At 31.9% G+C, this 23,735-nt stretch overlaps 1 protein-coding gene, 1 long non-coding RNA gene and 1 pseudogene across 2 annotated transcripts; 2 read left to right on the top strand and 1 right to left on the bottom strand.

The window, feature by feature from the left end:
- Positions 1 to 1,173: 1,173 nt before the first annotated feature.
- Positions 1,174 to 4,327, top strand: LOC112766979 (DEAD-box ATP-dependent RNA helicase 39). The gene is made up of 7 exons (XM_025812865.3): positions 1,174 to 1,657; positions 1,746 to 1,886; positions 2,310 to 2,450; positions 2,738 to 2,907; positions 3,195 to 3,324; positions 3,439 to 3,487; positions 3,619 to 4,327. The coding sequence occupies exons 1-7, from the start codon at positions 1,520 to 1,522 to the stop codon at positions 4,026 to 4,028; spliced, it is 1,179 nt and encodes a 392-aa protein (XP_025668650.1). The 5' UTR covers positions 1,174 to 1,519; the 3' UTR covers positions 4,029 to 4,327.
- A 1,211-nt stretch (positions 4,328 to 5,538) lies between these two features.
- LOC112763115 (WAT1-related protein At3g02690, chloroplastic-like) lies at positions 5,539 to 8,782 on the bottom strand (annotated as a pseudogene).
- A 12,244-nt stretch (positions 8,783 to 21,026) lies between these two features.
- Positions 21,027 to 23,530, top strand: LOC112765460 (uncharacterized). The gene is made up of 3 exons (XR_003183785.3): positions 21,027 to 21,755; positions 22,601 to 22,708; positions 23,336 to 23,530. It is a non-coding gene; the product is annotated as an uncharacterized lncRNA (long non-coding RNA).
- Positions 23,531 to 23,735: the final 205 nt, after the last annotated feature.

Raw genomic sequence — 23,735 nt, 5'->3', positions numbered from 1 at the left:
TAAAATTTACGAATAGAAGTGGGAGATAGTATTTAAATTGAGAAAGGACAAAATGGGATCGAATAAGACAAAAATTCGATCCTATCTGTCGTCCGGTGCTACGTCTATATATAACTTTTGTATATAAAACTGTGAAAATGATACTGAATAATTATTTTAATCGCAGTGAAATTTATTTCTACTTTTACAATGATTTAAAATTTCTTCCAGTTTTTATTTTTTATTTTTATCCAATTTTAGGGTTTTTCTACGTTAAATATGGTTATATAAGTTACTATTTGCATAATAGCTTTCTATAATATTATTACAGTTAATAATTAAATTTATTTTTAAAAAATCACTCATTCTTTAAATTAAATTAGTTTTTAAATAATTTTTTAGTCATATTAATTTTTAAAAGATAAAATATAAGTCAAATTAGTCCGTCCGTTAATTAGATGATGACGTGTCACGTTAAGCGCCACGTAGAATGATGATGTATCATGTTAAATGCCACGTGTCACTAGATGATTGATTGACGTATCAAGTCAATTAACACGTGGCGTGGTAGGTGTCACTACCTAACACATCAACCAATTATTTGGTGACACGTGACACTTAACATGAGACGTCATAATGCCACGTAGCACTTAACGTGATACGTCATCATCTAACTAATAAAAAGACCAATTTGACTTACATTTTATCTTTCAATGACTAATATGACTAAAAAAATTATTTGAGAACTAATTTAAAGAATGGTGTTTGCTACGGTACGATAATAAATTCATACGTACCGATACGTTTAAAATATGGACAAATAACAATAAGACATGTGGTATTTATTTTCCACGTCAGCATTTAATTTTTTCTTTTTTAAATATATAGTATATCACCACTTTTACTAAAACACCATTTTAATTAAATAAAAATAAAAACATTTATTTATTTAATTTTATAAAAAGACTTAAACATCATTTCTTTATTTGATTAGACAAAAATACCCTTTTAAATTAATCAAATTTTAAAATTCAATTAATCCTAATTTTATAGTTTCAAATAATTGAAACAACAAAACAAAAAACATATTAAAAAAATAAAAAATTAAAATTATTCTTCATCTGTGTTAAACATATTAAAAAAATAAAAAACTAAAATTATTCTTTATCTGGGTTCAAAAACCTTCTCGTTCACGCCTCTGAAAATTTAAGTCTTCTTCATCTTCTTCTCTCCTCTTTCTCTCCTCTCTCTCTCTGCTACTCGATCTCTCTCATCTGTCGCACTGTGCGTCGCACACAAGACGCCATTGTTTTGATGGGATGCCCTAGCCAATTACCCAAGCGACCGCGTGCTGTTGTGCTGTGCCCTACGACGGAGTTGTGTGAGCAAGTTTTTTCTTTTTACTTTCTTTTTTTGGTCATTTTGTAGAACACTTGAAAACTCTCTTATGTTGAGTTACATGAACTAATATCAAATGGGATTTCTTTAAGTTTTTCGAGTTACGAAATCAATTAGTCATCATGCACGGTTCAAGTGCACAATGGTAAGTGGTGGTGGCTGTATTAGGCCTCAAGAGGATTCACTTAATAACCCCATTGATATGGTAGTTGGTACCCCTGGAAGGATTCTTCAACATATTGAGGAGGGCATCCTAGTGTATGGCGACATCAAATACTTGGTGAGTAATCCACAATCGACTAATTCCAATATGCAATAATTTGCTACAATAATGAATTGGTACAATAATTAATATATTTGTTCTGCAGGTCTTGGATGAGGCAGATACAATGTTTGATCATGGCTTTGGTCCTGATATACGCAAATTTCTGGCCCCATTGAAACATCGTGCATCAAAGTCTGATGGCCTAGGTTTTCTGACCGTCTTGGTAACCGCAACAATGACAAAGGTATGCTGATCTGTGCCACAATCTACTAAGTAAATTTAAGGGAATAAAATTCTCACGAAGTGGTAGTGTTTTATTTCTTTCTTTTATAATTGCATCACTATAATCTCTTCAATCTTCCTTCTATCATGTGAAGATATAATATTTCCTATTACAATAATATAACTATATAATTCAACACATGCTTGTGTTCAATTGTAATTTCTGGCTTTTCAGAATATACTACAAATGTACAATAAATAAAGTGCATTTATATGAATCTGGAAACAAAATATGATGTAATGATCTTTGTAAGGGGACAGTATAGTGGTTATGTTTTAGAATGTTGCTCACTCACCTTCCATTTGTTTACCCTTGGTTGAAATCGTTCTATAGCTAGAAGTTAAGAATAAGTCATCAATTTGACTTTTTTTTTAAGTCTTGCAGGCTGTGCAAAAGCTAATTGATGAGGAGTTTCAGGGCATTGTACATCTGCGAATATCAACATTGCATAAAAAGATTTCTTCTGCTCGTCACGATTTTATTAAACTTTCAGGTTCTGAGAACAAGCTGGAAGCATTACTTCAGGTATCCTGCATTTTTCCACCAGTCTCATCACGCCAAACACATTGATATTTATGGTTTATTTTGGGAATCACTGTAGCTGAAGTAGCACAAATTGACTTTCTATTCATGTTAGGTAGTGGAATAATTGTCGTTTGTTGCTGGTGTTAGTTAGGAGTTAGGAGTTAGTAGATATTGGCATATTGGTGCTGTGCTAGCAATAAAAATACAACCTCTTTCTCCCTTTCATTTTTTAGCAAGTAAATATCACTACATTTTGTAATCTTTGTTTTCCGATCATGTGATGGCAGGTACTTGTGCCAAGCCGAGCAAAAGGCAACAAGGTGATGGTTTTTTGCAATACTTTGGACTCTAACCGTGCGGTGGATCACTACCTTGTTGAAAATATGATTCCTACTATCATCTACCATTGGAAAGTACCAGCAGAGCAAAGGGGAAGTACCAGCAGAGCAAAAGTGAAGTACAAACAAACACCCTCCCCCCCCCCCAAAAAAACACCCACACACACAAAATTTATGTTAAGCTACCTGGAAATAGGCATATTGTCAATTGTTGAAACTGTAGGGATTGGTTGAAAAATATATTGTTGAGAGGGAATAATATTAAATATATTGTATTAATGAGAATTCAAATAGTTGTGTTGATAAAATAGTCTTCATATCTTGGCAACAGTGAGATCTCCCATTTCCTGCTCTTCCATATTCCCATTTACTTATTTGCATCATCAATTTTTTTTTTTGCTTACAGGGTTGAAAACCTCAATAAATTTAAGAATGACATTGATGATCGTCCAACATTAGTTTGCACAGACTTGGCCGCTAGGGGTCTGGACTTGGATGTAGACCATGTTGTTAAGTTTGACTTCCCCTTGAACTCTGTGAGTATCATAGCCATGGTTCTATAATTTGGGTCTGAGTACCTTGCACTCTTTTTTACTTCTTTTCTTGATATTACTTAGTTTCTCACCTTTACTTTTCCTTTCAATTTTTAGATCGATTACTTTCATTGGACTGGTAGAACTGCTTGTATGGGTGAAAAGGGTAAAATCTTATCATGTACTTCTCAGTATAGCCAAATTCTTATATTTTATTTTGTTAGAACAATAGCCCTAAACACTTAAGCACATACCCTTTAAAATCATTGAAGAATAAATACTCTTTTTTTATTTTAGTGAAAGTAACCAGTTTGGTTACAAAGAAGGACTTGATCTTGGCCACTAGAATAGAGGAGGCAATGAGGAAGAATGAGAGTTTGGAGGCTATCACGAAAGGAGTACGAAGGGATATCGCCAGGACCCAAGTTAATGGGCAGAGTGGGAAGGACAGAAAATTAGTTAAAGTTTCTAAAGTTAAGAACAATCCTGGTGGACGTGCCAGTTTAGGGAATAAAGGATCGGATTTGAAATCCGGAAAAGGATCATCATCAAAAAAATCTATGAAGAAATGGATTAAGGTTTCAAATTCTGTAAAATCCTCCAATGCAAATAGCTCGAGAAAAGCTTCTTCAGGGTATAAGCAAACAAGTAAAAGGACCAGTGCCACCAAATCGACAAATTCTAAACTCAGTACTATAACTAGTTGAACTTCATTCTAGCATTCCACGGCCTATGAATATGTCATTGCTGCTAAAGCCGAAAGAAGACCTTAAGTGACTCTGTAAAAAATCGGGGTACATAGAATACAAAAATTGGGGTATGTGAAGTATATGGTTCAAGTATGAATAATATAAGAGTTGGTTATCAATAGCATTAATGTTAACATCTCGTGTCTTTCTTTTTCTCGCTACATTGAAGTGATCTGGATGATTCTCGCTTACCCATATCAAATACTCAAGCATATATGTAATACAATTAGAATTATAATGTGAATATAATTTGCTAATGATATGCTGAAAAGTGTTTTTATATATGGAATAAAATTTTGTTTGTTTATTCTTTATTATTGAAAAATATCTTTCAAAAAGATTTTATTGTTTTATATATATATCATATAATATAATTATAAAGAATGTGTATCTATGATTGTAATTTAAAAAGATTTACTATTTAAAGTGGATATTATTTTTATTTACAAATTATTTAAAATAGATATTATTATTCAAATTTATTATTTTAAATTGATATTATAATGTACATGATAATATAATGTGAAAAGCTTTGCGTATTAATACATAATATTTATTAATAAATATTTAATTTTTTTTAAAAGACCATAACATTACCAAAATATGTTAATTTTAATTTTACTATTCTATGTGATAATAAATACGTAATATTTAATAATAAATATATAATATTTTTAAAATTATATATTATTATAAATTTATTATTTTTATGTCGAAATTATTCATAATAGATATTATTATTTAAATTTATTATACAACGTGACAATAAATATGTAATATTTTTAAGTTACTGAAAATTTATTTTGTTTATTAAAACATGATTTAAAATAGATATTATTATTTTAGCTTATTTTAACTTATAACTCTACGTAATACTAGCATTTAAATTTGTAATATTGATTTAGATATAATATTGATTTTGACGGAATATATGATTTACTTATAAATAATATAATTGATGTGATTTATGTTGATTATAAACTAATTAGATTGCCAATAATTAGAATGAATTTGCATTTAATATAGATTTAGCGTAAATTGATATATAATAACAACTCTATTTTATTATTGTTATGTATTTTTATTCTCAAACACATAACACTACAAGTTAATTACAATGGTAAAAATGCGAAGAAATAATCGAGCTACTTCTGTTGAGGTAAGTTCTATTCCTAACATGAAGATCTGTCAAGAACCAACTCTTTATTATATCTCCATTTACTAATTAAACCTGATGATGTTCACATTGAATAACACAGCCTATGGCCTTGCCTTGTTCTTTCTCCTGAGAAGAACAAACAGCACATCAAGTTTTAGTTTATCTGTGTCCATGATGTCTGGAAATTCTTTAATTTTCTCGGCAAAGCGTTTGAAAAGCTCATCAACTATTTCTACTCCAAAGTGTTTCTCAATCATCCCTTGCAGCGCAGCTCTGAACCATGAAACAAATATTTGCACAGTTGGCAATGACACCATGTTCTTGAATTCCAATATTTCCATCCACTCAATGCTGAAACATTCATCACATCCTCTAAGAATTTCCTTCACAGCCTTAGCAGAAGGGTATATCAAAGGCACATTGAATGAATCCACTTTTTCTTCACTAATCACTCCCTGCATTAATGATAATTAATCAATTAATTTGTTTCACTCTTCAAGATATGTAACAAAAGGTTTACTAATTCTTCTTACCACTTTGGCCATATCCACAAGGCAAGTCCCAATGAGTTCAAAAACTTTAGCAAGGTCTACATCTGAATCAAGAAGAACATTAGACACAGGAAATTGAAATAACATTAGCCCATTTTCCACAAGTTCTTGAGCTCTAGCATGGAGGAAATTCCCCATGTCTTAATTATCATAATCATTAACAATGGAGTAATTCACAGTAAAAATAGTAAGATTTACAGATTAATTAACACTTATTCAACAATTATTCAACCCATAACAAGTTCGCAAATTAACTAACAATAATTATTCAATAATTGTTATAAAAAAATTACCTAGAAGCTAGAAGCCCTAGAACAGAGCAGAGCAGATCTTGAGCAAGAGGGGGACAAGGACACGACCGAAGGGATGACAGGTGGAACAGAGATAGCGCCGGCGACGATGGAATAGAGCTGCTCGACGGATATATCATTTGAACAGGGAAACTATATATCAATTGAAATATATCAGTTGAACTGTACTCTTGAAGACTCTGACCGAGAGCAGGATCATTGTTAAGAATGGAGAATGCCACTAGAGGGAGGCCACCAATAACCATATGCTGCAACAAATATGGCAGGGTAAAAATTTGAGCTATGCTTCCACCTAAACAATGCTGCCATCTGCTAAATAGCTTCTTCCTATCACTTGCCCAATCCTCTTTTCTTAGACAGGTATAGTTTTCTTTTAGATAAAATAATCAATAAGATACAAGCCTAAGATCTATATGATACATTTTCACTAGTTATAGAGAGTTTAGAGACAATTATCTTTATTATATATGATGATCCATAACACAAACTCCAACACATCCAAGGTCATATAGTTAAGCAAAAGTTGCCATCTTGTATTACCAAAAAAGTATTACATTTTGTCTGATCATTCCTAGATTGAAAGAACAATACTAACCAAGCAATTTAGTTTCATAGTATCCAAATGTGGTAACCAACATGAAATCAACAAGCATTAGATTCTATAAATAGATTTGGAGCCTACCCATCCAGTTGCCATGACAGGATCAGAGTACTTGGAGACCCATCGAACCATAACTGTGCCAACTGCCATACTCTGGGCTGCAAGAAGCATCCACCACTCCCCACTTTCTCATAGTGAGAAATTGCTTTCATCAAATGACAGCATCGGTAACTGCAACAAACACAGTGATCCTTCACTACCAAACAAACATATAGAAGGTAACTCATAGGTAGTTGTACCTTTTGGGCTGGTAACTATTGCACCCTTCATATATTTATAAAACGGGTAATTTCAGGTTGTGTTTAATGAGTAGGATAAGTAATTTAGTGCCTTAGGTATAAATGCAGACTCGAAGTTTACCTCGAGTAATACAAGCCCAACTACACCAAGGACTAGACCAGCAGCACCAACAATCCCAATGGATTCACCAAATAACAAAGCTGCAAGCACAGCTACTGTCAAAGGTTGTGAATCAATTATAACCTGCAGTAAAAAGCACCGATACTTATTTAACGTAATGTGATTAGTTGAAGTGCAGTTACACTAATAATAACAATAATAGTAGTCATAAATAAGAGATTAACTGCAAACATACGCTGCCCAAACCAGCCGAAGTCCTCTGCAACCCTTCTGCAAGAAAACCCTGTTTACATTAACATCACACCAATCAATTAGCATTGCTTTCAATAGGGCTGCACATGAATCGGATAATATCTGCATATCCGCGGTAATTATCCGCATCCGATCCGAATTTTGTGGATATTATCCGATCCGCAGAGCCATCGGATCGGATCCGCACTATGGTCGGATCGGATTGCAGATTTGGTAGTGATATCCACGGATTCGATCCGCAAATTCGCATATCCGCACATCACATATAAATAGCATAGTTTAAGAAAATAAACCCTAATGTGATATGAATTTTAGTGTGTTATTTATGAATTTTATGATATTTTGTTTTTAATTTTTTATGTTGTACTTCAACTTAGAATAATTAAACTTAAATCTTGTGTTATTATTTTGTTTTTGTTATTCAAAAGAACTATTATTGATAATATTTTAGGAGTAAATAGGCTTAAACAGATAAAAAATGAATTTTTTGAATTTTTTTTATAAAAATAGTCAAATAGAATCTTAAAATAGTTTTTTTTTGCGGATCGGATCAGATCGGATCCGGCCTAAAAAATGCAGATATCGTATCCGATCCGATCCGATCCGTGTGCAGCCCTAGCTTTCAATTCCCCTTCATTCTAAACAAACAAACTAACGAAGTAACAAATATACTGCCATGGAAAATTTCATAACTTTTGAGAGCATAAGATATGAACAGACCTGAAAGCAAGCTGCATCAACTAATGCAAAGAGAGAGATTGAGAGCCAGGCATTGAGTCCCGAAGGGAATGGTCTTCCCCTTGAAGCAGCGAACCCGATGAGGAGGAACCCGGCAGGTATTAGCCGGAACGCCGACACAAAGAACGGGCCTGTCCTTGGAATCACCTCCTTCATAGCCACCATTGCAGTTCCCCAGAAGAAGAACGGTGATACCGGCACTGTCAATTCCCAAAGCCCTTCTGCAAGGCACTTCAATGATTCACCTTCTTCAATCCACACACAAGATAACTTTAGTTAAACGGGTTTCTTTTATTGCTGACCGTTATTAGTTAGTAGTGTGGTCCGTTACTGACAGTTACAGACTTACAGTTAGTTATTAGTTAGTTAGGGAAATTGTTACTAGTTCATTTTGGTTACAGACTGATACCTTGTTCCTTATTGTTCTCCGAAGATAACGATACAGTGCCGTTTTGTCCCTGTTCTTCATTGGCAAAGGGTGCAACGCACTCGACGTCTTGGCCGGTGCCGATGCAATCTACGATGGAAGAAGGAGGGGGATCTTGGAAGTCGAACTGTTGTTGTTCAGTGCCGGTGGGAGTGCAGGAGACGGTGAATGGAACCGAGCTGCGCGACGGTGCTTTCAAAGCTGAAACAGTAGCTGCACGATGGTGGAACAGAGCGCGATACCGACGGTGGCTTCAAAGCTCGTTTCGGCGACGGCGGCGGGAGATGGACGGAGGTGAGGGAGTGAGATCGATGACGGAGAGAGGAAGGAGGAGCTCGAGGGTGATGGGAGGGATGGGTTCGCGTTTAGCCGTTGTGTGGAGCTAAGGTTGCTGGGTTGGGTAATTGGCTAGGGCATCCCAGCAAAACGATGGCGTCTTGCGTGCGACGCAGAGACAGATGAGAGAGATCGAGGAGCAGAGAGACAGAGAGAGGATAGGAAGAGGAGAGAAGAAGATGAAGAAGACTGAAACTTTCAGAGGCGTGAACGAGAAGGTTTCTGAATTCAGATGAAGAACAATTTTGATTTTTTATTTTTTTAATATGTTTAACACGGATGAAAAATAATTTTGATTTTTTGTTTTTTTAATATATTTTTGTTTTGTTGTTTCAATTATTTGAGACTATAAAATTAGAATTAATTGAATTCTAAAATTTGATTAATTTAAAAGGATATTTTTGTCTAATCAAATAAAGGAAGGATGTTTAAGTCTTTTTATAAAATTAAATAAATAAATATTTTTTATTTTTATTTAATTAAAAGGGTGTTTTAGTAAAAGTGGTGATATACTATATATTTAAAAAAGAAAAAATTAAATGCTGACGTGAAAAAATAAATTTCATATGTCTTGTTATTATTTGTTCATATTTTAAACGTATCGGTACGTATAAATTTATCATCGTACCGTAACAAACACTTTAAAAAATAAATGATCTTTCAGAGACGAATTTAACTATTAACCCATATTATCGTAACATATACATATGCAATACTATTTACTTTTACATACTCGTATTGTTCAAACTTATGTAGTTGGTAATGCACTTCTATATGTATATACAGTACTGTCCATCGTACGGTACTACATCACGAATATGGTTTTTGCCAAATTTATTTATAATAAAATTAGATAAACAAAAAAAATCAAAATTTATTTTATTTAATATTCATTAATTATTGTAACAATTAATAAATACCAAATAAAATAAATTATGATTATTTTTAATTAATTTTTTTTGGTTATCAAATATTTCTATTTTCCTAGCTACTCCTTTGGTGTGTATAATACAGGTTATCAATATTTCAAATTGTATAAACCACAATAACAAAAGAATTTTTCTTTATTTATTATTGCACAAAGTCCCAACAGTTTTATATGATTTAGACAAATCTTACATTATAGTGTTGATTGATATTAGATCATTATCATAAATCACATGTTTGTAAATAAGAGAATAAATTAATCATTTTTCTCCTCTCAAGCTGTTATGAGGGCTGAGACTTTAGTTGTTCTCAACTTTGACAATAGCATCAACAGGCTCAGAAGATACTTCTTCTACTTTCTTCTCTTCTGTTGGTTCTTCTTTTTTCTCACCCTCAGCTTCCCCTTCTTCCTTTTTCTCCTACACCAAACCCCATCAACCAAACATATTAGAATTAAATAATAAAAGCAAAGGCAAACTTAATTTAAAAAGGAAAATAATAGGAATGAATGCTTGGCTTCTTTGAAAGAAAAATTCTGAAAAAAACGATAACTTTGTATATTATTAGATTCAACAAATTCATTGCATTAACAAGATTTTTCTTTTCTATAATATAAAAAAATGTGTCTTTTCAGTATTAGCACATAAAAAAAATCCTCTCTTTTAATTTCAAGTAACATGGTGTCATGGTTTAAACGTCATTATAGAAAAATATTATACATCATTGATCATATTGTTTCTTTCTTTCTTCTTTTCAAGGTTAAATATGTTATAGAAATTAAACAAGTATTTTTATATTATTATTATTATTATTATTTTAGGGGATCGGAGAGAGATATTTCATTATATAAGTAACTAGCTAGTATAAAAATGTGAAAATTATAACCAAACAATTATCTTTTCAAATTTACCACACGCAGGCTTTAGCAAAAAATTTAACTAAATTTATATGAAAAAATTGCATAATATATATTGTTGAAGATTGAGTGTTTTGAATTATCCTCTTAATTCTAAATAAAAAATATTGAATTTTTGTTCTAGTTTCCAAAAATTAAATATACATTTGAGTTCTTATAACTAGAACCATACATGACAAATGGAACTCCTAATTAATACTCATATATATTATATTTTTATTTTTTAATAAACCATACAATTAGAGAAATCAAATCAAATATTCCCTCTAAGCAACCTTATATATACTAAAGAGATTTTAGTATATAATAATGACAAACATGGAATAGTATTAGTTAAAGATAGTAAGTAATTTATTCTGATCGATCTCTTGCTAAAAGTTGTGTGTCTAAGTTTTAAGAATATCAAAATATTATTTTATGAATATATTAAATGTATATTTTAGAAAAAAAAAAGTATTGAATCAAAACAACTCCCCTTTTTATATAATAAATAACAATCATGCCTTTATGAGATAGAAACATGCAAAGAAAATAAATGAATAACCTCGGAGCTAGCAGTAACCTCAGCCTCAGGTTCAACCTCAGCTTCGATTTTCTTTGGTTCAGGAGCCTCAACTGGGAGCTCCTCTTCAAGGGTCTTGGGTGTACTTGCACAGCCTCCCATTATTGCAGATTGCTGAAAATGAAAATAGGAGGTTGTGTTTATGTTTTGAAGGAAGAAGAGGAGAAGAAATATTATTGCAAAAATTTGCTGAGGGTGAAGAGAAATATTGCAGAATAATGGACTTATATAGAGTATTATAGAAGCATTATTAGGGTAAAAAATGTAGGAGCATATTTCGGATTGCTAGAAGAATTATTAGCCTAAAATAGAAGGTATTTCTATATATGTTATGTACCGATTTGTGTTTGGGGTGATCATTAATTCATTATTGTTATTGGTACCGTTGAGAGAGAGAATTGACCACTTTCACACAATTTCTTTTTTATATGAGTGTGGCATTATTATTGAATGTATTAGTGAACTAGTTATTTTTTTATTTTTTAATAAATTAGAATAAAATTAATTTTTTATAATAATAACAATAAATCTAATTGTTATTAGATTCGGTTGAATCGACTAATTTACATTATCTATTGGATCATAGATTTTTTTGATTTTTTAAAAATAAAAATCAGGGATATATTTATTTTTTTATCAAAAAATTTAAATATAATTCATTTTAGATTGTGTAAATTGGTCGGATCAAATAGGGTCTAATAATTATAGTGCGGACAATTGGTTTATTATTGTTATTATAATAAACTGATTTTGTTCTAATTTATTAAAAAATAAATTATTAACCGATTTAATAAAGACATCTAATAATCAAGGTTCTGAAAACCGGACCGGACCGGCCGGTTCAACCGGTTTAACCGCGAACCAGCGCTACAAACGGTCCGGTCCTCATCTGAAAACCGCGAAAAGAAGAACCGTTCAGAAACCGGCGAACCAGTCAAAAATCGGCCGGTTGGACCGAACCGGTGACCGGCCGGTTACACTAAACGACGCCGTTTTATGTTTTGAAAAATAAAAAAATGAACCCGACCCGACCCGCCCGTGGAGCACCCCACCACCCCCCTTTCTTCCCCCGAACCCCGACCCCATTCATTCATCATCTGAATCATCTCCAATGGAGAAGGAGAACCCTAGTCGCGCTGAACCATAGCCCCCTGTCGCCATCCTTCGTCCCCTGGTGTCGCCATCCTCAGCCCCAGCAACCCTCCAATCTCCATCGTCGCCTGGTTCCTGCCCAGTAGCCCTCCATCTCCATCGTCGTCATCTTCTCAAGTCTCAACACCAGCACGCAGTAGCCTCTCATCGCGCGGTCCTCAACAGTCAACACCGGTAGCCCTCCATCGACCCCAGGTGAGTGACTCGTCCTCTGCTCATCTTGTTTGTCCTTCGCCTCTGCTCATGTTCTTCCATCGACCCCAGTAGAAACATGCATGAAATTGATACTCTGTGAACTGTTCAATGTGAACTGAACTTAAATTTCTGTTTAATTTTCTGTGAACTATTCAATTTCTGTGAACTTGCTCTGTGCATTTTCTGATTTCAGTGCTCATCTTCTTCCTTCTTCGTCGCCGAACCCTAGCCCTAGGAACGCCGAACCATAGCCCTCCATCGCCGCCGCCGTTCAGAGGTCGTCAGCGCCGCCGCCGTCCCCAAGTCTTCAGGAACCCAGTAAGTCAGCAGGTCTCTTCGTCTTCGCTGGCTTCTCGAACCCAGGTGAGTGCTCCTCGTCTTCATCTTCTCTGAGCTTCTTCTTCAATTTTTTATCCATATTGCTTCAATTCTTCTTGGGTCTTGGCTTGAAGTTTGGTTCTTCTTCTTCTTCAGTCTTCAGTCTTCGTTCTTCGGACTTTAGTCTTCGTTCTTCGTTCTTTGTTCTTCGGTCTTCCTTGTATGTATGGTTCTAATTGCTGTGGAAATTCGTTCTTTGTTCTTCAATTCCTTGTATCTATGGTCTTCCTTGTATGTATGTTTGGATTGGTTGCTAATGCTGGAAACTGTCTCTGTTATGTGATTTGTATCCAGAACACCTAATAGGCTAATATTGTTGTTTTAGTGTTTTGCTGTTTTGTAATTCTACTGTTACTCTGGAAACTTGTAATGTTTTGCAATATTGTTGAATGCTGTAGGCAGAATTTAGATATGGTCTTGTTAATTTCATATCTGTTTTTAATGCTGAAAACTTATTCTGTTTTGCTGTTTTGTTAATGCTGAAAACTTACTCTTCTTGGGTCTTGGCTCCTGTTTTTAATTGCTGATGGCTCCTGCTTTAGGTTAGGAACATGGTTAATCATTGTGTTGTGGCTCCTGGTATTTAACTTTTGTTGCTGTTAAGTTCTGTTAAGTTGCTACATTCAAACTTGTGCATTGGCCTATTCATCTTCACTTGCAATAACAAAAAGCTTCTCATTTGATGATCCATTAACTACCTCATTTTCTGGTACCATTTCTTTTGTTATGACTTTAGTTGAGGAAATTGGAGGGGCTGGATGAAGAGACATTGATGCCTTAGAAGACACCACCACCATCAACATATCCTTGTTACTTGAAGGTTTCTTTAGCACAATAGTTGAAATTACAATCATAATTACATAATATGTTTAAATAATTATCCCAAAAGAAAAGAAACTCACAAGAACATCTTGAGGTTTTGATAATTGATAAATCTTTATGTTGACATTTAATATTTGAAATTTCTTTATACTATTTAACTTGAGTTTGTATATTAATAAGATTATATGAATTTGATTGATGACATTTAATGTAGTTTTTTAAATTTGAAAACTATTTTAATATTTATATTATACTATAATTATATTTTAGGATGTTTATTTATAATTTATTTATTATTTTATTTTAAAACAGTTTTTTCGGTTGAACCACCGGTTAGACCAATGAATCTGTGAACCAGTAGCTAGAGCGGTTTGATGACCGGTCCGGTTTTTCGAACCTTGCTAATAATATCATGGTATATATAAATATTTTTAAAAAAAAACATATTTTTATTGCCAGTATCAAAGTAGTCTCCTTTCTTTTCTTTTTTTTAGTATAAGTAGATCCTTATATATTTTTAGATCCTCAAGATTGCTCTGGGTTTATTAATCCTTTGGTGTTAAAAATCCGAGATATCATGTCTTGAAAATGGCGTGCTGATCTTCGGTTGATCTTGAGAGATGCAAATACAGTAGCAGACATCATGGCAAAGACTGCAATGAGGACTATTTCTCCCCAAGTGGAGCTTCCATTGCCTTGGAAGGAGTTTGAGAGTAGTATTCAGCGGGACTGCCTTTCTTAAGCAGTTTCTTGTTTTTTTTTCTTTCTTAGTTTTTGTTTATTTTCTTTTAAGTCACCAAAAAAAAAAAATTTGTAAGTTGCGTACGAAATGGATTTTTATAGTTTGAAAAAGTTTTTAATTAAGTTCTTGTAATAACAAAAAAGTTTAACCGAAATAAAATATTATTTTAGGTATAATTATGTAGGAATTTAATTGAAAACAAAAAATTGTATCAAATAAATGTTGAACCCTAATTCGTTTCTGCGGATATCCGTTCTGTTCTTATCCACCTCTATAATTATTAAAATTCAACAAATAAAATTAAATTTTAAAATTTATATAACTATCATCACATACAAAACATAAATTAAAATAAAAATTTAAATATGATATAATATTATTAATTATTTACTAATTATTTAACATATATTATACATATTATATATTAAAATTATATATATTATATATATATCAGGACGGATAAAGGCGGGGTGGGTACCTGCAAGTTTGGGTAGTATTGTCATCTCTAGATTTAAATTCAAGATGTTATTGTAAGAAAATAATTATATGGATAAAAAATTAATTTTACTACAACTAATTTTAACACTAAAATTATAAAATCTTGTTAAAAATGAGAATAATAAATAATAATGAGCTGAGATTTTAATTTGCATGAATAAACCAATAAAATTTTTACTTTGTAAAAGATTATTAAAATCAAATCCAAAGCGTTAATATTTAAAATTAAAAATAATTAAATAAATATAAAAAATAGAATTGATCCCACAACTCTAATATAAAAATATCAAATATATATCAATTGAATTATATATTTTTTTTGTAATATTACTATTATTTTTTTATAAAAAAATTAGAAGACCATGACCCTCGTGGCTAAAACTAAGCTCCACTCCTATAGTTAGGAGTTATTTACCTATACCTTTCCTTTTAAAAAAATGAGTCATCATTGCTAACTGATGCCATTTCATGATCATCACTATAAGTCTTAGCATATCACATTTTCTGCTATAAGAAACAAGACGAGTTCACAATTACACTATTTTGTTAAATTTTTAATATCTTTAAAGTTTTTTTTTTTCGTTTTAATAGGTTAGTATTCTTTTTGTCAATGTTAAATCTTTCATTATTGTCTATTTTAGTAATTTTTTATAAACAAAAAAATAAACTATCATACTACAAGATTAAATCATTTTAATAATTAAATAAGTTTAACTAAATTAGTCTAATAATTTAAAAATTAATAATTAAAAATTTTAGTTAAAAAAAGATCAAAAGAAAGAAAGACATGAAAAAAAAGAAAAAAAATATTTAATTAGATTTACTTATAAAAATAATTTATTTATTTATTTAATATTTTTCAAAAATAAAATAGTAAAGTCTAAGTGTTGTCTCTAATATTTTTTTAAAAAATTTTAAAATATTACTAATATTCAATTTGTTTTAATTTTGTCCTAATTTTTTCAATAGAGTAAATTATCAAAACCACCCCTAACTTTTGAAAAATTGACAAAAACAATCCCAAATTTTACTTTAAGCAAACTCTTATATGTATAATCTAAAATTTTGTAAAAATATTTTGATAACTATTTAAAAATAATACATAAAAAAAATCAAACCAAAATTTAATATTTAAAATTTTCTTTTCATTTAAAGTAACTTTGGCCATCGACAAAAAGTTCCAACAAAATCTATTTGACGTAAAATCGTTAAACTTTAAAAATAAAAAAAAATATTATTTTTAATTATATTTACAAAAAATGTGTCAAAATTTAATTTTTAAAATATTTTTTGAAAAAATATATTTAAATATTTAACATCATAAAAAATGAGAATTTTTTGCCTGCATCTTAAAAAATCGGAGGCAATTGAAATAGTTTTTACCTATTTTCAATAAATTTAAAAAATACTTATACTATTAATTTTTTTACAATCAACCGCTGATATTTTCTTTTTCCAATTTTACACTTTAATCGTCCCCAATCTTATAACTTTAACTTTAATCCCAACCTTGACTTTTTTTTATTTAAATAAAATATTTTTTATTTATAAATTTAAATTAGAATATAATAATTTATTAATTTGTATATTTAGTTGTGTTTTTGTTGGCAAAAACACCAAAAACAAAAATTATAATATTTATGCTGATGCCGATAATGAAACTAGCATTTTTTTTTTTTTGGTTGTTGTTGCTAGTGAGAATAGAATAATTTTTTTTCTTATTTTTTTTAATCACGGCTAACGAAAATAAAAAAGAGAGAAAAAATTATTGTCATTTCTCACTCTTTGTTTGCACATAAATTAATTGACAATGATTTTTTCTCTTTTTTTTTGGCTCATTTTCGCCAATAACAATGGACAAAATGTGAAAAAAACATTTGTTCTATTTTTCTAAAAACAACTGTAAAAATACAAAAAAAAAAAAAGATTAGTGCTGTTTTCATTTTGAGTACCAACATAAATATTATAATTTTTGTTTTTCTTTTTTTTTGTCAAAAAAAATACAACTAAATATTTTTTTTTTTATAATAGAGTTCCACAAAAAGAGTCCAATCTCACATGGACATAAGATTTAGTAAAATTCACAACCAAAAACTAATACTACTAAACTCTAAATATTTAAGAAAACTAATCTTTTGTAAAGTCAACAGTTTTACTTGGTTTAACTTTTGCCTTCCTCACACCTATTTTAAGTCTTTCATTTGTTTTCACACCAAAAATTTTTGTCCTGGACAATGATGAAACTGGTTGAGGTGGCAGAGGCAGTGGTAGAGCTATAAAATTTGTTGGAGCTGGTGCAGGTAGTGGTGGAGCTGGTTGAGCTGTTGGAACTGGTGGAGGCAGTAGTAGAGCTGTGAAACTTGTTGGAACTGGTGCAAGTGGTAGTAGAGCTGATTGAAGTAGAGCTGGTGGATCTTCTTGAGGTAATGGTGGAGCTGGTGCAGGCAGTGGTAGAGCTTGTTGTGAAACAGCAGCTGCAGGTGGAGCAGATCTACCCTTTTCAAATCTTAATCCTCTGCCACGTCCCCTTGAGAAGCAGAAATACTGCCTTGAGAAGCAGGAGCACTACCCTCAGGAACAGTACTTAGTTGAGGTGAACTTCCAAATCCAGGATTGTTTTTTGAAAATATGAGCACATAGTCAAACTGCAAAGAAATATAGTTTAAAACTACAACAAACAAGCCAAGATTTAAAGTCAGAGACATGTTATGTTTGGATTAGGACAATGCCTCCTATTGTGTCCATATGGCTATAGTTGCTGAAGGTAACTGATATTCCATTCTTTCTCAATTTTGTTTGTGATCTATCCTCATCATGTTCTCTAATCTTGACTCTCTTAGGTCTTCCAGGCTTGACTCTAAAAATTAGAGATCTAATTATGTCAAGGTTGATTTTTGGCCACATATTTTCACCATTAATTGGATTAAGTGTTGTTCCATAGCATGCCAAATATGATGCTAGTGTGTAATAGTTGCTACAATAGTCCTCAGGATTGTCTCCTTTCATGAAGATTGTACAACAAACATGTTGACAAGGTATACCAACCAGTCCCCAGAATCTACAACTACATGAACCAGCTAGTAAATCTACAACAAATATTTCTTGAATCATCCTATTTTTATGTGAAATCTCATACTTCAAATTTAGCCCACCTAACTTGCCATTCCATGGACCTTCTACATATGATATCTCACCTCTTGCTAGACTTGGGCAATATTTTTTCCATGAACTTAGCTACATTTTTCTTCCTCTCAGCAAATATCTCCATCCAGTAACATCTAATCCACTCAAACATGGTCAGAATTAGCTTGTCGTGAGCCTCCAAAATTCGTTCATTAAAAGTCTCAAATATGTTGTTCATGAGCATATCACTCTTTGCATAATTAGTGAAGTGAGATTTAGTCCATACCTTTAGATTCAGGACTACCAACTTATCATAACACTCCTTATTCTCTTTTTTAAGACGATTCATCTTTATTCTTCCACATAAGTTGCTTTAGCCGTAGAGTGAATCAAATCCCTCAAAACTGTACCTCCTCCAAAAGTCTTCTTACAGTTGGCATATAGGTGCCGAAGATAAAATCTATGCTCAACTCTCGAAAGAATTTCATGAAATACTTGAAGCAACTCCTGTTAAGTAATTAATTTTTCAGGTAATATTTTAACAAATTATGAAAGAATAAAATTCATTGAAAATGTAAATATGTGGTCACATTATTTAAAGTTAGTTGTTATTTTGCTTTTTGTTGGTCAAACATAAAGACTCATTTCTTAGATGTGAAGTCATCAATATCATCAAGTAACAACTGCAAGAACCAAGCCCATAAATCTTTAGTCTCTACCTCTACTACGGCAACTGCTAGAAAAAATTAATTATCATTAGGATCTCTGTCTACAGTAATCAACAGTTGTTATCCATGATCACCCTTCAGATGACAACCATCTAGTCCTATAATAGGCCTACAAGCACAAACCTCGACTGAATTGTTGGAGAAGGTCTATCCAATTTCAGCCTTAGTGCAGACCCATGATTTTCTCTCAGTGCCCCTGTACAATAGTCTCTGACTTTTTCATATTGCTGTACTGCCTTTTCATGCACAATTTCTCTTGTCTTTATCCTTGCCCTATGAACCTTCCACACAGATATATTTGCCATGTATTTTATCTTGAATTGTTTGAATTACAGTACCTAGCTTCATATCTTTTCCTCTACTTAGGTTATTCGTTATTTTTTTGGCAATCCAATTGCTGGATGCACTGTAATTCCTCCCACAAATGTGTTTGCTCTTCCATGTCTTCAGCCTAACACATCCAAATTTTTTTACTTTGCTTGCAAATGTCATCCATGGACACTCTCCACCTAAATTCTTGTATCTGACTCTGCATCTAACCTGATCATTCTTGACATATCTAATGTTTCTCCCATTCAGCAATGCATGCTCCTTAATAACCTCCTTAAACTCAGCAATAGACTTAAACTCAGTTCCAATCGAAATTCATAATCAACACTCATGTCAGCTTCATTATGTCTAGGATACTTCTTCCTCCTTATTGGCTCATCAAAATCTCCATCATAGCTGTCCAATAACTCTGTTTCATAACCTAAAGAAATGTCTCCAATATCAATATATGCACCCTCTTCACTCGCCCCTCCTGTGTTAGTTCCCACACCAACTCCCAATTCCCATGTCAATATTATTATCGTTTTCAACTAATGAGTCATTGTTACCTCCAAAAGCATTTGGATGCTAACCTTGTTAATTTTCATCTTCAACATCAAAGCTAAAGTGATCCTTATGATCACCATTATCAGCATTGTCATCAAACCTGTTATCTTCATTTAAAGACTCTGATTGATTGACTACTTTCACTTCAACTAAACCATCACCACTGTACTCACCATCAGAAGGTACATAGTCCTCATTATTTAAGGTTATTTCAATTCTATTTTCTTGTCAGCATCCATTAACCACATAGACATGGCAGGTGTTTATACTACAAGAAAATAGAACATTTGTGAGAAAAATTGTATCAAATTTAAAATTGTTACAAATTATAGTTTTTTGTAACAATAATTAGTTATTATTACAAAATAACAACAAAAAAATTTGTTACAAAATATTTCAATATTTTGTAATAACGTGATTTCTTTTGTTACAAATTATGTTGCCTTTCGTATCGAATTGTTGTTTTGTTGTAAAATGTTATAATATTTTGTAACAAAAGATTATATTGTTGTAAAAATTCAAAACATTTTGTAACAAAATATCTATTTGTTTCAAAAGTTCTAAATATTTTGTAACAAAAAATTAATTTATCACAAAATACGATATTTTTGTAACAATTTATTTATTTATCACAAAATTCAAAGATTTTTTGTAGTTAATAAAAAATTTTGTTTTAACATATTAAATGTAAGACTTCGAATTTTTAAAAATTAACATAATGAGTTGTTTATGATTTATTATATTTATTTAAAATTTTATATTCAAAAATTTATTTTACTAAAAATATTTAAGCCAAATTAATAATACTTTGAATTTAAAATTATTTTAAAAATTAAATAATAAATCATTTATAATTTATTATATTTATTCAAAATAAATTTTTAGAGATTTATATATTAAATAGAATATTTTTTTATTTATAATTTAAAGTTTTAGTAATTAAAAAAATAAAAAAATTATAATATTTTAAGAATAATTAATTTAAAATTTAATAATAAAATAATATTTCAAGAATAATTAATTTAATTACTCTAATTCTTAAAATTAGAATATTTATTTACAAATAATTTAAAATTTACAATTAAATAATATCTTTACATAATTATTATTAAATTAAAATTAATTTTTAATTACTATATTACCTTTTTTTTTATTAAAAATACTTAAATTACCCAATTTTTAACCCTAATACAACTCACACACCCCACCCCCTAAATCTAGTAGCCGCCAGCCTTCCCCTTCACAAAACCCTTACCCAACAGGAAAGAAAAGAAAGAAAGAGAAAGAAAAAACAGAAACATACACACAGTGGGAATCAGAGAAGAGAGATTGGGAAGGGAAAAGGGAGCCGCGCTCTGCGCCGTCCAGCCCAAACCGTCGCCACTGAACCACCGATCTGTCTTGGAGCCGCCGCTAACCCACGCGTCGCCGCCGGCACTGACAAAGAAGAGAAAGAGAAATGTTGAGACGGAGAGCGTGCGAGGGAGCAAAGGCTAAGGAGAGGAAGAGCGCTGTCGCGAGCTGGCTGTCGGGGGAGCTGCTGCGAGCTCGCGTCGTCTGCGGCGTCACCCCCTGCCCGTGTCGCCGTCGTGCCCTAGTGCCGTCGAGGGAAGCTGCACCACGGTTGGAATCGCGAACTATGGAGGAAGTCATCGATTCTGTCACCGGCACCATGTCTCATCACCGTTGCTGCCACCAGAGGAAGCCACTGTCACTAACGCAAGGAACAAAACTCGAAGAGGGGAGGCAGCGGACGGTGATGCTACTGTCGTCGTCGCTGTGGAGGTGAACCAACGTCGTGTCTTTGCTTCCCAGAACCACTGCTGCTGCTGCCATCATCCCCTAGCTTGGTTGTCATCGCTACTGGAAACTCTTATTGCTGTTGTTGCCCATTAGAGAGAGGAATTGTTCTGTGAAGAGAGGGCTGCCAGGGTTGCTGCTGCTGGTTCTGATTCTGTTACATTGATTCTGGTCTGTTCTTTTCCTTGGTTGTGAACCATTTGCACGTTCTGTTTTGTCAATTTTAATTGCCATGTTCTTGTTTTAATTCAATTCTAGTCTTGGATTTGTTTTGAATTTTCCAGAGTTATGTTTGCTTTTGATTCTTATCCAATTTAAATCCTTGTCTTGCTGCAACCATCGTCACTGCCATAAGAAATTGACACTGCTGCTGTTTTGATTGCATGCTTGCTGTTGCCATGAAATTAAAAGAGAAGGGAGTTTTCACATTTGATCTATATGAATTCAGCTAATTGAGGTAGAGAGTTTAATTTAAATGGTTTTAATTTAAGAATACCTACAAGGTTTATTGAATATCTGCAAATAGGATTAATACCTGGGAGTAATTGATTGATTATATGCATGTTAGATTGTGGTTGAGATTGTATTTGGAGTTGTGATTGAATTGAGTATAACTATGTGTGGTAGATGATTGAATTATTGACTATTGGTTGTTGAAATGGTTATTTGGTATGTTGTTGTGGCTGTGAAAGTGACTCGAGACTAGGTAAGAATTGTGATTTTAACTTATTATGTATAATTGGGTTTTGATGGAGGTGATTGTGGAATGTGGTTACTGGGATTTACATTATATTATTTTGCACGTTTGAAATTGTGTTCATGGTGTCATAGAGCAGAGTTTCTATAATGTTATGATCGGGTTCATCTATTTTTTTGGGGGGGGGGGGGGGGAATGTTGGACTGGGTTTCTTGAGGGGTAAATTACTGCAATATACGGTATATGGGAGTTTATGGGGGAAGGGGGTTAAAAAATGGAATATAAGCTTGATAGTGTATTGAATTTTCTATTGGTGCAGCATAAATTGAGATTGGGGGAGTACAAGAGAGATTTGTATTCTTTGCAAAAGGAAAGGGAAAACTCTCAGGCCATGTGGAGCCCTAAAGGCAAATTAATCGCCATTCTTGTATGTTCTTCTGAATGTTGATATGTGAATAGTGAATTAGTGAGCATTTTGAAAATATTTTGATTATACATGTTTGATTAAGAGGTAATAAGTAATCCTGCATATTTGTGGATGATTATGAAATGTGGCTTACAACTTTTGGAGGATGTATGCAAATGAAAAATGAAACTGTCCGTTGGAATTCATATTATCTGATTGTTAGTAGGCTATATTGTGAAATGCAAAATACTGTTTGCTCAGTCTATTCTAGATTTAGAAAGCTTATTGGATTAGCCCTTGTATCTAAAATAAGAACAATTAAAACCTTTATAGTTATATATTTTTTCATGTCTATATCCAAGTAATAGTGAGATATCATATGTTCAATTTCATTTAGGGTCTTTGTTTCGTTCCCAAATTCACAATCCTAGTAACTTATGCCTTGAAATTACTATATTGTGTATTGGATGAGAAATAAGTAATGAATTGGCTGTTTTTTATGGAACCATAGACGGTGAAAATATCCAAGTTTTAGGAGAAGTTCTGCTAAATTTTTTTAAAAAAATTTAGATAAAAGTTAATGGAAAAAATTATAATTGGTATTATATCTTGTTTCTAATTTTTTGTTTCGATTTTTCTCATTTACAGGAGTGCTAAAATGGTGACAACATGCTACCTAAAGGATTCAAGAATATTTTGACTCATAGAGACACTAATCTATGTTAGACTTTTAACTTTTGGTTGAACTAGTGTAAGAAATATAACTTGTAGAACTAATCAATGTAGACACTAATGTTATTTTGTTTTAAAACAATTTTAGTTAAATGAAGCATGTTTGAATTATCTATGCTTTTACATATTATATAAATGTTGACTTGCTCAGGAAAGTAGTTAATATATTAGTCAATTAAAAAAATAAAAAATTATTACAAAATAAATATTGTATTTTTGTAACTAAAGAAAAAAAATGTTACAAAATCAAGTTATATTTTGTAACAAAATTTTATGGTAGAAAAAAATATTTTGTCACAAAAATTATTTTGAAGAT

Source organism: Arachis hypogaea, chromosome 17, assembly GCF_003086295.3.
Source record: "Arachis hypogaea cultivar Tifrunner chromosome 17, arahy.Tifrunner.gnm2.J5K5, whole genome shotgun sequence".
Classification (NCBI taxonomy): domain Eukaryota; kingdom Viridiplantae; phylum Streptophyta; class Magnoliopsida; order Fabales; family Fabaceae; genus Arachis; species Arachis hypogaea.
This window is presented reverse-complemented; position numbering and strand designations above follow the sequence as displayed.